The sequence below is a fragment of the Rhipicephalus microplus genome, chromosome X (genome assembly GCF_043290135.1).
Source record: "Rhipicephalus microplus isolate Deutch F79 chromosome X, USDA_Rmic, whole genome shotgun sequence".
Classification (NCBI taxonomy): Eukaryota; Metazoa; Arthropoda; class Arachnida; order Ixodida; family Ixodidae; genus Rhipicephalus; species Rhipicephalus microplus.
The window spans coordinates 25057942-25073114 of record NC_134710.1 but is presented as its reverse complement, the minus strand read 5'-3'; the positions used below and the strand labels follow the sequence as shown (position 1 = coordinate 25073114).

At 42.2% G+C, this 15173-nt stretch overlaps 2 protein-coding genes across 3 annotated transcripts in view; one reads left to right on the top strand and one right to left on the bottom strand.

Moving 5' to 3' along the window:
- Nucleotides 1-2712, bottom strand: part of Cdc6 (Cell division cycle 6) — a 49623-nt gene extending 46911 nt beyond the window's left edge. Inside the window, exons 1-4 of the mRNA XM_037426684.2 lie at nucleotides 2271-2712; nucleotides 2066-2161; nucleotides 1757-1956; nucleotides 657-814 (exon numbers count right to left, since the gene is read on the bottom strand). Of these exons, the coding sequence (XP_037282581.1) occupies nucleotides 657-814; nucleotides 1757-1956; nucleotides 2066-2161; nucleotides 2271-2469 (653 nt within the window). The 5' untranslated portion in view covers nucleotides 2470-2712. The remainder of the gene's footprint in view (nucleotides 1-656; nucleotides 815-1756; nucleotides 1957-2065; nucleotides 2162-2270) is intronic.
- A 225-nt stretch (nucleotides 2713-2937) lies between these two features.
- The window catches only part of Grasp65 (Golgi reassembly-stacking protein 2), an 80015-nt gene continuing 67779 nt past the window's right edge, over nucleotides 2938-15173 (top strand). Inside the window, exons 1-3 of one of the 2 annotated variants that reach the window (XM_037426683.2) lie at nucleotides 2938-3117; nucleotides 4261-4341; nucleotides 7498-7701. In XM_037426683.2, the coding sequence (XP_037282580.1) occupies nucleotides 3055-3117; nucleotides 4261-4341; nucleotides 7498-7701 (348 nt within the window). In that variant the 5' untranslated portion in view covers nucleotides 2938-3054. The remainder of the gene's footprint in view (nucleotides 3118-4260; nucleotides 4342-7497; nucleotides 7702-15173) is intronic. The other variant, XM_075881991.1, reaches the window with a different exon arrangement.

Here is a 15173-nt window from a genome sequence, read left to right as displayed (position 1 = left end):
CAACAATACAACCCTCTTGCATCAGTGACTTGGCTAATTAGAATAATGCAAAAAAAAAAGCAAACACCTCGGCCACACGTACACTTGCCATGCAATTATGCTCTAACCAGATTTTGCATCATTGGTATCAATATTTGCCTGAACAATGCTCTTTCACTGGACACACATCTAGACAATTGCTATATTTGAAAACTACGTTTTATGCCCACAAATAAATTGAAATTGCTACCCACTGAAGAGCAGCACAAAGCTACTTTCAAGTGCATCAAAAATCATGAACAAGGAATGTCACCAAAGCTAGCATTTTAACAAGTGGACTTGTTTTTCTTAAGGCCGTAATGAAGAGAACTCCGCTTGTCGAAACGTTTTGTCTCATTTTTCTAAACGTTATGCTTGAAATGATTTTTCCTCACTTCAAGTTTCCCCTTAACTTGAGTCTTCTGTGCATTCACGAAACTATTTACAGGTTGCAGATTTCTAATTGCAGAAACTGTACAAGTAGCTCCAACCGGTGCTTCGACTGCAGAACATGAAACTATTAATTCAAGCTAGTCGCAAGGCTGTGCCATAATTTGAAAGATCTCCTGAAACATACAGGTTTCTTCAGTGACACTAAGGCATTTCGCCCTATTCTACTTGCTTTCAAGAACACTCACATAGGATGGCCCTTCGTGGTGAGTCCTCTGCGTATTGTCTCGAGGTGGTTGCTACAGGCTGGTGACAAGTCAAGACCGGAGATAATTTTCTGATAAATAGCAGAGGTGCTTTGTAGCGACATGCAGTTGACAGACACATACTGGAATTTGAAGAGATTCTGAAAATGTACAAAAACAAGTATTGTACTGAATACACTGAGCGCCTAATAATTTCTCACACCATATGAAGCCAAGCAAAGCACAGGAAAAGTGACTTGCAGCTTTTAATCGAGGTATAAAAATTAAAACAAAAACCTACTTTTGACCAGCTAGCCACCATGTTAGATGTGCAGTGCTTTGAGGGGGTGAACACAAGATTTTTCCGAAGAGAGAAGAGGGAATGAGATTACGAGAAGTTGGATATCTAATATATAGTGTAATAGCGTGGCAATAACTTGTCTGCGTCCTTTCTTGTCCTTTATTCTGTTTCTACACTATTACGCTATAACTCATACAGTACCAACTAGCTCATCCTGTCACCCCTCTGATACCTAAACATTTTTATGGGGCATCTACCTAAACACCCCAAAATTAACAGGCGGTAGCGGAGAGTTAAGGACATATTACCCCTCCCCCTCTCAAAACGACCATTTGACACTTTGCAAAATAGTGATAGTCCCCTGACACACATTTTGCAATATATGCAGGTTGGCTTTGCTGTAACAATATTTTCTATGGGCCACCTTTTGTTAGCAGACTGATTTTTTTGCTCCGAATGTGTTCACTCCTCCACATGCAAGAGAGGGTGTACTGGCATCACAGAGGTTTTTCAAAAATTACTGTTAGAATGTTACACTGCATACTCTATGGTGTATAAAGAGAAAGGCAGAAACCAAAGAAAGGGACGAGGGCTTGACTGAAAAAATTTGTTTGCCTGCAAGTCTGTGGTTGAGGCTGATTGGGAGGAAAATGAACTTCAGTATGCACTGGCACTCTGCCTGGTAAAATTATGTCAAACACTGATGCGTTACGTTGATAGTTTCAGAAATGCACATTGCTCAGTGCAATAAAATTAAAAAAAACTACTATTAAATGTTGATACAATTGGGTAGACAACTTACTTTGGATGAGTCGAGTATTTGCGACAGACAAGCAGTTTTACCAGTGCCGGGTGCACCAGAAACATAGAGGCTGCCGGAGGTGCCAGCACGTAAATGAGTGTGCAGAAAGTCCTTCATCGACTCCATCTCCCTCTGACGACCGACAAGTCGGACGCTTAACTGCGACGTTAAATTCTGCTTTGCCTTTTGGTACAACGAAGCTACAATAAAAAAGGAAGACGAGGTCAAAATGGCGCATTTCATGAATGATTACTGAACACAACACAGTGCAAGACAAAGTTTCAAATTTTTTTTGTGAGACACACTCACTATCGGGCACGGACAGAGAGAGGGAAACTATATTTCCTTGTCTAGGTGTCTCCCTGGCTTTCTTCGGTGATTGTGATATCGGGGAATGTTGCGACCCTGAAGAAAGAAAAACAATTTCAGCGTAGCAAGCCACACAAAGCAGTGAATTTCGGGTCCTACAACAACATCATATTGGTCGGTCAAAAATGAAAACACGGAAACCTACCGGCATCATCGGACGAGGGAGTAGATGCATCGTCGGCGGGGAATAACCTCTTGCTAACTTTGTGGTTATGACGCGTATTGTTCTCGTCGAAAAGGCCCCCTTTAGAGATGCAAGGCGACTTACTGCTTTGTTTAGCTATGGCAGCGCAGCGTGCTGACTTGCGCACGGGAAGCTGAAGAACGGACTGAGTGGGAGGCATGCCGACAGACCTCGATCGGCAACGTGAACCGAGATAACGACGGGAGATCCCTTTCAAGCGTGTCGCGCTTGTTACAAACACGATTTCCCTAGCAAGATGCGATAAAGCCTGTCCTTCCCAACGAACGTAAATAGAGGCACTTTCTAGGAGTTAAGGCACCACACGAAAAAACCTAGCACCACAGCGCTGTTCACTTTGCACATTTGGCGCGCGAACTGCTTTGGCGCCTTCGCTGACACACACAGCGTCAGTTTCCCGCCAATCTATTCTGGCTTCCGATTGGCTAGACCACTGCAAAACTTTTTTAATGATAAGAAATCAACTTTACCGTTTATACCCTTTAATACGTATAAAATAAATTTTTACGTGTAATTATTTTCATAAATGCGCTCAGTATTGGTTTATATGTGTCAGTTGTCACCAATAGGTGACGTTACTCGTTTCCGCATCAAAAAAGTAGATAGAGAAAAAAAAACGGTAGCAAAGTGTCCCCCTTGCCACGTATGGGTACACGTTAGGTTTGTGATCAACTTACTTCTTTAATGTGTTGATTGAAAGCTTGTTGGGGGTTGACGGTTTGATAAGATGGGCGGCTCACAAAGTAGTGCCATTCCTGGAGGCGGCACAGAGGGATATCATGTTTTACGGGTAAGAAACCTGCACGTAATAAACATGCCGGTACTGTCAGCATACTTCATCTTTGCGCGCCTTGTAAATATAAATATAACAGTATGGCATGAAATGGCGCATTATGAAGGAGATCAAGAGATAACATGAACCTACGTTCTGTGCTGTGATGTATATCAGGTCACAGTGTGTGCTGCTGGGCTACCTCATGAAAACGGACCACTAAACTGGTCTGGTGCCATCGGCAGTGCGACCACACCAGTACTTGTAGTTATGAAAATTGCCGTATCTATTGCCTGCCAAATCGAAAGTTTTTTGCCACTTGTTCGTCGTGTTCATTTCCTATGTACCGGGTTTAGTAGCGAGTCGCACCTCTACGGGAGCGAAAGCCGTTGCCGAGAAACGTGCGCGTTGAAAAGTGGTACGCATACTTTACCAAATGTGAACTTGGCGGCTTCTCAAAGAAAATGCCGATTTACGTGCACGCCGGTGTACAACCCTGCGGTGTGTTGCAGATGCGTTATGTCGCTCGTGCAATTACCCAAGAGTTGGAATAAGAATAATTGCTGGGACTTTACGTGCCAAACCAAGATATGATTATGAGGCATACCGTAATGGGGAATTCTAGATTAGTCTGGACTACCTGGGGTTCTCTAACGTTCACCTAAATCTACGCACATAAGTTCTCATTGCATTTCGCTCTCGTTGATATACAGCCGCTGTGGCCGGGAATCGAACCCGCGTCCTCGAACTGAGCAGTGCGACACCTCACGGGCAAAGGGCAAAACTACCATATATATATATGTATATAAATATATATATATATATATAAGGCGTGTGTTAGTGTGCATATTTTACGAGGGCATGAAATGTACTTTTGCCCATAATGTTTTGATACATTGCGCTACGTGGATGTGCAGTTTACTAGACCTGTGATGCGAATTGCATCAAGCATGTAAGCAAGATTGCGGAAGTAAAACGGGGCAAATCAAGACGTTTGGAGTTATGCTGGAGCACTTTTCTGGGTTGTAGCTCAAGTGAAGCTGTTGAACTGAATTCATTGCTACATCTGTTTTCAGCATTTTTAAAATTTCAAGCTGCATAAAGCAAAAGTTGTTATTAAGACAAAATGCAATGCACCATCACTTATCTGTCTGCATGTAGGTTCAAGAGAATTCTCCTGGACATAAGGCAGGGTTGGAGGCCTTTTTTGATTTTATTGTTGCCATTGGGAATACACGCTTGGTATGTACTTTTCAATGTTGTTTCATTGTTGTCGCTTTGCCAGCTGCAAATGTAGTAAAACCTTGGGTTACGTAGCATCTGAACTTTCTGGTGTACTCGAGTCGCTGCATCTTTATGTTAAGAGATCTCACAGGCCCTAGTTGAGCGTTGTGTGACGGGAGGGTTGATTACACTCATGAATGGAACATACTTAATAAAATGACAGCCATGGGCGTCAGCAGGATTTTGTCTTGGGTGGCTGCAAACCTGTGTTGTATAGTTGTGGGAAAGGAGGGTGCAGTGGAGGTGCTCGGGTGAGGGGGGTGGTGGCAAGTGTTGGTGGTTTGGATGTGCAAGTGCCCATTTTGCACCCCACTCTCAGCACGTATGATGACAGCTTCAGAAGTAGTGGTAAATAAATGTGGGAAGGACATGCAGGAATAGGCATCATTACACATTTAAAATATAAATTGTACTGTTGTTCCATCACAGTGACAAATGCGGAGTAAGTTGTTTAATTTTCTTTCATCTGCTATACCAGGTTTCACATTCAGGTGGCAGGGAATACATGCGAGTTGAACAAGTATGGCCTCATGAGGAGAAAAAAAATGTAGTAGAGGGCTTCAGGACTAACGGCAGAGTAAATACGAGATGTGGCTGCGAAGTAAAGTGTAAAGTGACTGATCCTACTGATCATTTATTTCTGTTAGAAGGAAAAGAATCAAAGTTCGTGAACTATGGTCAAAGACAATAATTAACATCCTCTATGCTTTTCCTTGCCTAATTTCCAGAAAAATGCCGCATTTTTCATTCATGCATAACAAGGGCCTAGTCAAGCCAGGCTTTTTATGCCTTAGTTATGACGGAAAATTTTAGACACCTAAGCACAACCAGAAGAAAGAATAAGCACTGGAAAATAGTACCACTCTCAGCTGACTTTATTCACAGAAGAACAACAGATCATATATACGCTGTACCACACATGCACGAACAGGACTAGCACACCTAATTACTGCACATCAGACACAAAGCCATCGGAAAGTCATTTCTAATTCAGTGAAGAAGTGCGAAATCTGATGTGCGCAATGCGGTAGACATGCTCCTTATACAAAGTTGCACTTTTTTTTATGCAAAAAGATTTTGTTATTTTTTGGGTTGGAGCATGTGAGCTTTTTGCAATAGCAGAAACTCTGAAAAACCTCTCCTCGCACTAGATATTATTACGGTGTGCAGGCAAATGTGCTGATCAGTTGTTTCAAAGGGAAAGTTCACGCTTCCTGACTCTGGCATTCATACACCGACCAGTCTGGCAAATATAAACCCATCCACAACTGAGTGGGATTTCATACACCCCACCAATAAAGCTATTCACATACGACGAAGCATGTTTATTTTCATCCGGGGAGGGGCCTGGGTGGTTGAGAAATGCAAGGAAACGGGCTAGCCAACATGCGTGGCACTGTTGGACCTGCTGGCCACAGTCTCAAAGTTGGAGCTACACGATAAACATACGATACAATCATAGGTCTTTCGAACATGGGCTGCCTGGCTTTTCTTGTGCCCTTCAACTTTTGAAGGAAGATTTTGGAAACTGATATGATGACAGAGTTAGGATGGCCTACTGAATGCACCTGTTAACCTGATTCATGTAACTATCCTGCATGCTGTGAGGGCAAGATTTCACCAGCGCTGCCTAAAGACACATGGTTGCAGTACCCCCTTTTAACAAGCTTAGAATGGGCCGTATCAAAGGGCAAAGCTTGTCGGTTGAACGTTGGTGGTAAGTGCAGCACACGTGTCGCTCCAAGGCTGTCACGTCCAAATTTAAAAACTCAAATTTATTGTCAGTGAGAAGCTCATATGTGAATTAAAGGCCATTAGCATGTTGTCTGAAAAGTGCTACAATTTTATCCGTTGAGTTAGTGGTGGCAAAAAAAAGGGTTAGTGTTTGAAATTATTAAAAAATCTTCCACATACCTAAAAACATTCAGCCCCTTGCATCATCAAGTGCTTGAGCTAATTCTCTGTCAAAGGCTGCTAAAAACATGTTGCACAACTCTGGAGCGGCACGTAAGCCATTGCAGATCCCTTTTTGCTCAACGTAAAGGCCATGTTGAGCAATAAAATTTGAGCCGAGATGAAATTCTAACATCATCATGAGTATACAAAGAGATATGCCTGTATTCCTCTCAAAGGCTAATACCCATTTCACTATGATACATTTTGTAACATTTAAAAACTATGAGTGCAGTGCACAATAGAACAGGTCTTCTACATAAACTGAGAAAGCATTTGCATCTCAATGGCAGCTCTGCAAGACCTGCGTAACATTACAAGTTCTTAACTGCAAATTTGTAAAATGAGACCGTGCTATTTGTACATGTTTCGTGCAGTGTAAACATTTTCTGCTGTTTCCTGCAAGGTTAATCACTTGGGAGTCATGCTCTTTTCCTGTGCTTTGTCTTTCTTCAGGTGGTGCTTGGGTGTCTTGAATTTTCCCTCAAAGTTATGTACCGACTAGTCCAGCAACAAGTTCTTCCCCAAGTTTCATGCCTTAGGTTAACATATGAGGGTTCAGGCATGTAGCCAGCAGATGGGAGGTGCCCTAGTGCTCCCCACCCCCCTCGAATTCTGATTGTGATGTGGGGGTGTTCTGTCGAAAAATAAGTAATATGTCTGTTTTTAAAATAGTCAAGGTCTTCAACAAGTGCCCCCTTCTCACGAAAACAATTCCTGGCTACTGGCCTGCAAGGGTTTATTGGCCAAAAAGTGTCCCATACTTAAGTGGCTAAAAGCAACATAGAATAACATTCTCTGGGATTGTGTGTACAGAAATACCCAACAGAGGAGATAGGGAAGCACCATATGTTAAAGCTCAATTGGTAGAGCATTGCACACGAAATTTAAAGGTTGTAGGCTTAGATCTCGCAGATGAAAAAGGTGATTTTTGTCCCGTTCATCTTAATTTGTCTTCACTAACAAACTACAGTTGAAAACAACCATGAGCATCCGCTATGCTTCTCCTGGCCTAATTGTCTGTTCAATTCATTTTGTTGTCTTGCATAGTTTGTGAAATACTTGATCTGTAGCTTTGCAAAAATGATTGAGTAATAGACTTTTAGAGTTATTTTATTGCTAATGAACACAAGTGATATATATCCTTTTCTCTTTTTTCAGAATCAAGACAATGATCTTCTCAAGGATGTTTTAAAAGCGAACATAGAAAAACCGATTGTCATGACAGTATACAGCAGCAAAACCCAGATGGTGCGGGATGTGGAAATTGTGCCTTCGTCCATGTGGGGAGGCCATGGTCTTTTAGGAGTCAGCATTCGCTTCTGTTCTTTTGAAGGAGCCAATGAAAATGTCTGGCATGTGCTGGTAAGGTCATGAGTGATGAATTAGTTTAGTGATTTTATTGTTTTAGGTACTTATTCATTCTATTTATATTATTGTTGTTGAAGCCAGTCAAGGCCTGTAGCAGTGATTTTGAAATGTGGGAGAGGATAGCCCAGCCTACTTAAATTTTGTTGACTGTTCCTTGGACTGCCTTTTTTTCATTCATTTAGCAGCAACTGTAAGTGCTTGCCTGATGCCATCTGTTTAGCATAAAACCACAAATGCGAAGGCTGATTTCCTGACACCACCTGCAACGTACAGTAGCATTCTTTTGCTTGATATACTGTCTGCATTTGTCTACATCATCGTGAATTAGCTTGTCACAGAGTGTGCATGAGTAAATTTATAGGGATGTAGCACAGTGTTTTACTGTGCTTTTTTTTTGAAACCCTTTATAAACCTTTTCTAATTGATTGTGTCACTATGTTTATTCAATACAATGCTGGTTCTTTATTTTCATGGGTCTATAGCCAACTTGCTATAAAAATAATAATTTATGTCTTGTCACAAATGTACCATGTTTAAAATGGAACTTGTTTGTGGGCTAGTTGATTAACACCTGAGGAAGTCATTGTAGGGCACTGAAGGGCAAGTTTGGAAAACAAACTTAGAATCCATGTTTGTGGTTTGGGTGCTTGCCAAATGGGGCTGCTCCGTTGTTGAGGTTTTATGCGAACTTCCTGGTATGCTTGGCCGCCCCGATCCACAGACTTGGTTTATACTTTGATACCCTTGCTGTCCTTTTAGTGTCCTTAAGATTCTGCATGACCAGCTCTATTATGATCTTAGGCATAGAAATGTACTCATGACCTGACTCTATCATACTTGGGCTGGCCGATGAGTATGAATGAGTCCGGTTCAGTTAGAGTAGTTAGGTTTAAGTCCAAGAGAGCCTTGCTGAGTAGAATATTGTTCAGTCGAAGTTTAAGTGAACCTTATTCCGAGAAAACCTTTTGGGAGCGATTTTGGGCAAATTGCGATTTTGACTACATATGTCATCCGTGCCCAAGTGACATAGCAAGTTTAACCAAAACCTCATGCATAGATACATTAGCTACGGCAGAATGACAGCCTCTTGTGGAGATATTTTTGAGAGGGTGTTTATATTTTATTGTTTCTTTCTTTTTCATGCTTTTTTTAAAACTTTGCTGTATTTTGCCTGTGCTGCAAATATGCTCTGTTGAGATTTATGTGGCTGCCAGCTTCTTCATAGTGTGAGAGCTCATTAAAAACCTGTTGTGTGGCTTTACAAGTGGACTTGACCCACAACAGTGACAAATTTGGGTGTAAGAGTAGACTTGTACTTCAAAACTGTGGAAATAGATAGCATTGCGATAAGGATGAGACTGAATAAGTGACATATTTTTGCCACGGTACTTGTGCTGCGTTTTACTAACAGTGTCCTTGTTTTTTCTATGCTGATTTCTAGTACAAATATATCCGGCCAGCCTGTAGTTTTATATCCTATACAAAGTAGACATGCAACTGTCCTGGTGGCAATTATTTGCATGCACAGGGATGCAACAGCTGTGCCAATCGCGCCAATTCGATAAAATTCTTTATTTTAACGCCGAGCTGTGCGGAAATTGCACCAAGCTGCTCAAAAACACCCAAACAGTTTCAGTTGTGCTGATTTCAGCGAGAAACGGAGGCCACATTGGCCAGCTGTAGTCATCAATCAATCGAGGGATCCAGGCGTTCAGACCCTAACCTTAAACTCATTAGGCTAGCAAACCCATGAAATGCGATCGACCAGTTGAAGTAATGGCACTGCGCACCCATCGGTCTACTGACAACAGCCGATATTTATTGGGGAGACGACGCAATGTCAAGACAAATGTGCTTTGCCATAGACAGCAACACTTTGTGGAAAATATGAATTTCCTAGTCAGGGGCAACTAAAGTTGCAAGTGTAGGCTGCTGTTACTGTGCGTGAACTCCGGCCTTGCCGATGGCCATGGTGCTATAGCAACGCCATATGCGATAACCAGTGCCGTCGCCGGGCCAACGGGCACGTGCCTTTGTTAAATTATCTAGTCAGACACACCTTGCAAGTTAGCCAAGGAGTTCTGCCCTAAACCTCTCTTCATCGGGAAAAAAAATGGGGGGAGGAGGCAGCGGTTCGAAATTTTTTTGGTCTTGTACCAACTCTCGCAGAACGCTGCTCAGGCCATCTTCTTCACAGTGCACCGGTGGGCTGCAGAAAAGCATTTTAGGATTTGGAAGGGGCTGTTAGCACTAGTCACAAAGCACAGCACAATTTGTTCAATTGCTCATGTGTGTATACAGGTTGCCAGCTATTTTTAGCCAAAGTTTAAAAATATGCCGACACGTGCAATTGAAATGCGACCTAATTTATGTTGCTGACTGTTGTCTGGAGTGAATCAAACTATTTTTTGTGTTCTCATCAATTGTTTAATTGGACCCTTTTAACTAAATAACTTCTGAAGGCACAAAGATAGGTAAAAATTTTCAATTAGAAAGTTGTAGATCGGTTTGCAAAATGTCGATTAGACAAGTTTCGAATTTTATATCTGTTAATTATTGGTGTTTTTCTAACTACAAATGCCTGCAAAATACAAAAAAATACCACGTGACAAACCCACTAGCCTGCCTACGCGCGCCGTGATTGTGGTGCTTTCTAACGTTCCGCGTACAAACGATACACTTCCTTCGCACTGGTTCATGACAGTGGTGAGCAGTCACAGCGGTTATCGCTTTTGTGGCCGATAGCGAAACGTCTTCATCGCAAAGGCACCACAATCGTTGCAGCCCTTTTGAAACAGCACAATCGGGCAAATGCTATGCTTGTTTGTACGCAGAACGCTAGGGTACACTAGAATCACGTGCGCACTGGCCCGCGAGTGGCTTGTCATGTATTTTTTGCATTTTGTGGGCATTTAGAGTTAGTAAAAAACACTTAAATTTAAGAGATATAAAGCTCAAAACTGTCCAATCGACCGCTTTGAAAACCGATAAAGAGCTTATTGGAATGTCCGGCCCATTTTTGTTGCTTAAACACTTTGTTCATAAATGTGACTTTAAATTAGGCAATTAATCAAAACACAAAGAATAGTCCGACTCACTCCAGGCAACAGTCGGCAACATGCATTTGGTCGCGTCGTCATGTGGGGTATAACAACCCAAAACCACCATATCATTATGAGAGATGCTGTAGTGGAGGGCTTCGGAAATTTTGACCACCTGGGGGTTCTTTAACGTGCACCCAAATCTGAGCACACAGGCCTACAGCATTTTCGCCTCCATCAAAAATGCAGCCCCCGCAGCCAGGATTCGATCCTGCAACCTGGAGGTGAGCAGCCGAGTACCGGGCCAGTCGGCATATTTTTAAACTTTGGCTAAAGATAGCTGGGACATCCTGTATGTCGCATAATTCTGAGTACCAATGTAATTGCAGATAAGTGAAAAAGTTACTGGCAATCATTTGTAGCACTGTATGACGTTTCTTCAGCCCAGAAAAAAAATCACAACTTTGCACCAGTTTTTTTGCCAGCAGTACTTCTCAGTTTTACTAATCTTCCGAATCTCAAGTTTGCCAGCTTGGCAGATCCACATTTGAATCCTCAGGGTTAGTCAAAGGATTCGACAGGCATGGCAAATGTTAGTGTAAACTTTATCATTGTTAGCTGAATGGGGTGGTTCAAAATACTACTTTTATTGAAATTGTACTGCTCACTCTGCACAATTCAGGGGATGTTGAGTTTCCACATGTTTTTTTTTTTTTTTTCAAATGTAAGCCTTCTTTTTCATGTTGCTCCAAATTTAGTTTTTTGTGATAAAAATGAATATTTTTTTCCCTGTAACCTGCTTCAAATTGGATTTTAGTGCTCCAAAAATTGCTCCAAATTCTGTTATGGCTGTTGTACCCCTGCATGCATTATATCAACGCACCAGGTAAATCTCATTTAGCTGGCACGAAAGAGCTGGCTTGTGTATATCATTCCAGTGATGGTCTAGTGCTTTCTATTCGTACGGTTTTTTCTTAATCACATGCAGTTATTTCATGGGCCAGTCAGGCTATGATGTTTTATCATTTACTTTTGTATTCTGTTCTAAAGCTGCATAACTTCATGATGTGTGAAGTCTAGTAAGTGTCTCCTTTTTTGATTTTTAGCTGCAATCTATTCAGCCTGAAAACATTATAACAAGCAACAATGCATTGTTATGTTGCAGTTAAAAAAAAAAATCTTTGATCAGGTATGCATATAGCATACCTGCAGCTGCTGTCATTTGTGCATTATTTTCTTGTATGTTAGAGGAGCACTGACTCAACATTTGGAAAGCGAGATAATGAGCGAGAGAGATTTATGTGGAGACATACAGAACATCTACGAGATATGAAGGGAAAATGTAGCCTAGACATATTGAAGGGAAAATGTAGCCTAGAACATATTTAAATATCAATTTTCAAGTGCATTCCATGTGACTGAGTTAGATGCAGAGATCTCGTGACGTCAACACCAACGCAGGAGCAATGTAAACAAACCTACGTCTTGAGTTTGCATCGGCTGGTTGCTAGCATGCACCTTGCGCTACTTGCGATTTCCTCCTCCGTGCCTGCGGCTTCGTGTGTGCTGGCTGTCCTAGCTGTCAGTGCGGCCCTGCTAACGCACTCTCTCAAATGCGGCACCCATGTCACAGTTTTGTGCAGTCTTATAGCTAGAGGTGTTTACTTTGCCCTCGTACTCTTCCAGTCTGCTCGGTGCTTCTTGAAACCGAAGCTGAGACTGGGTGTGTTAAAGATTGCTCTAAATAAATAACCGCCACACACTTGCACAAAGAAGGTTTCCAGCCATGATAAGTGGGTCATAAGCTATCTATTGCAAATAAATAAAGTGTGCAGAATTTGTGTTGGGGATCCTTGACAGGGATACTGACTTTTTTAAAAGGTGTGTTTACTCTCCAATGCAAATCTCTTGTATACAGAGACGCCTCTGAGCAAATGTTGATGTGATATTTTATTTTGGTATTAAGGTCTATTTTTTCATGGCACACCTACCGACCTTGACACTAAGCTAAATTCAAGCTACAGTACTAATTCTGATTATTTCACACATCAGTCTGGCTAGTTGTGATAATGGCAGTTTGTGCGTCACCAACGCAGCCACGGGGCGGTGTGGTTGTGGGATTGTCACTATATTTTGCGCAAGCAAGTGACAAGGAGCTCATACTGTGTTATCAGTCTGGCTAGTTGTGATAATGGCAGTTTGTGCGTCACCAACCCAGCCACTGGGCGGTGTGGTTGTGGAATAGTCACTATATTTTGCGCGAGCAAGTTACAAGAAGCTCATACTGTGTTGCGACGTCAGTGTACAGTAGAAACCGATACTAGTTTCTAAAAACACTCTATTTTTTTCAGGGTCAACTCGTGCATAGCACTACATTTTGCAGGCTCTTGAGAGCTCGGCCTATTGTTTGATGCCAGAAAACAAGAAATTGAAATTTTCATGTCAGGATACCTTTAAAAATTGGCAGGAGAAATCTGGAAGAAATCATGTGTTGATGTTTCTCTGCACTGAGTGACACAAAGCACTAGACTAAATGTGATTTCCTGCTTTTAGTGCAATGAACACCAACAAAAAACAAAGTACATTGCAAAGTCATGATAGTTTCGTAGTGGTTGTGCGTTAAATTATCATCGAGAAAAAGCCCAAGTATATGTGGTGTTGGTACCATGCCATCGCAAGCGTTTCTTGTGCCGTGCATTATGAAAAAATTCAACTGAAGGCTGTTACTCCTTCACGATACTTATTCGCCTTGTACACCACCGATGGTGGCACTACGAATGGCACTACAATGATGCAATCCAGGGGATTCGGTCTTTGTCGTCTGCTGGGCTCTGGCTGGAACAGCTGCATTTTCATTACATTCAAACCTCAATATAACGAACACAGATATAGTGAAGTGAATGAAAAATAGTTTTGCGATAAATACTACAGTGTTAGGAATAACCTTTATAACGAATTTTTAGATAAAACAAACTTATTTTTTTTAAGATGCAGCTTTGTTACAATGAGGTTTGAGTGTATATTTCTTTCATTTAGCAGGCGCTCCTTGATTACTAGCTGTATCTTTTAGTGTTTGTTTACAAAGGGCTGCCAGCATTACAGGAAATCAAGAAACATTTACATTTAGTCTATCTTCTGTATACCCACAGTCATTGCAGTCAATGCTAATGTAACTCATTGGGCTAGGTGGTGTTGAAATGCCCCGCCACGGTGGCCTAGTGGCTAAGGTACTCTACTGCTGACCGCAGGTCGCGGGATCGAATCCCAGCTACGGCGGCTGCATTTTCGATGGCGGCGAAAGTGCTGTAGGCCTGTGAGCTCAGATTTCGATGCACGTCAAACAACCCCAGCTGGTCAAATTTCCGGATCCCTCCACTACGGTGTCTCTCATAATCCTATGGTGGTTTTAGGACGTTAAAGGGACACTAAGGGCAACTATTAACTCGACGTTTATTGTTGAATTGGCGGCCCAGAAACCTCATAGTGTTACTCTTGTGCCAAGGAAGGGCCTACTTTGAAATGAAATCACGCTTAGTAGTCCATATGGGGTTAGCACACTTCAAATTACCCGCCTCAAGAAGCGGACTGACCGGACCGATTCACATCACTGATGCTATGCACAACGTTGCCCGGCTTTACTGCGCTAGTAGCAGCAGACCCAAAGCAGCGGGTGCCACAGCAGCAACAATGGTCATTGATCAATTTCCCGCCATTGGCTTCGAGATTGCGGACTTTTTTGTTTCATCTGCACCCCACTACGTGGCTTCACCTGTCCCGTGTAACCACGTGAAAATTGAATTTTTTAACCACTCTCGCCATTCTCCATAGTACATCCGGTGGTTCTTTTTTCCATGAATCAAGCAGAAATGAACAAGCAGCATTTTATTGCATCTCTTTATGTACGGAAAGTTCTTTATTTAGTGCAGCCACACTTCCGTTGGACGAAAATTCATACTTCACTCACAATCTGTAGTCATGAGGGCATGTGTAATGTGTATACAAAACGTTTGCCAACAGAATAAAATTCGTAAGTCCGCCGACAACTAGCATGAGTTGGACAAGTTGGCACCGCATCCTAAAACATATTGCATGTACTATTGGCAGCTAATGAAATGCGAGCCGTAGCATGCGTGGTGTAGTTTGCAGCCTCATGTATAGAGATACACTCATACTATTTGCTGCTCGTGCTCGACATCCATGCTTTCAATCACACACTGCTGCCTGACCGGATGTGCACACCTTTCATTGGTGATGACTAAATAATCGAGTCCCGGCCATGGTGGCTGCATTTCGATTGAGGCAAAATGCTTGAGGCCTTTGTACTTAGATTGAGACACGCACCAAAGAACATCAGATAATCAAAATTTCCGGAGCCCTCCACTCTGGCATCCCCCATAATGATATACTGGCTTAGGGATGTAGAAA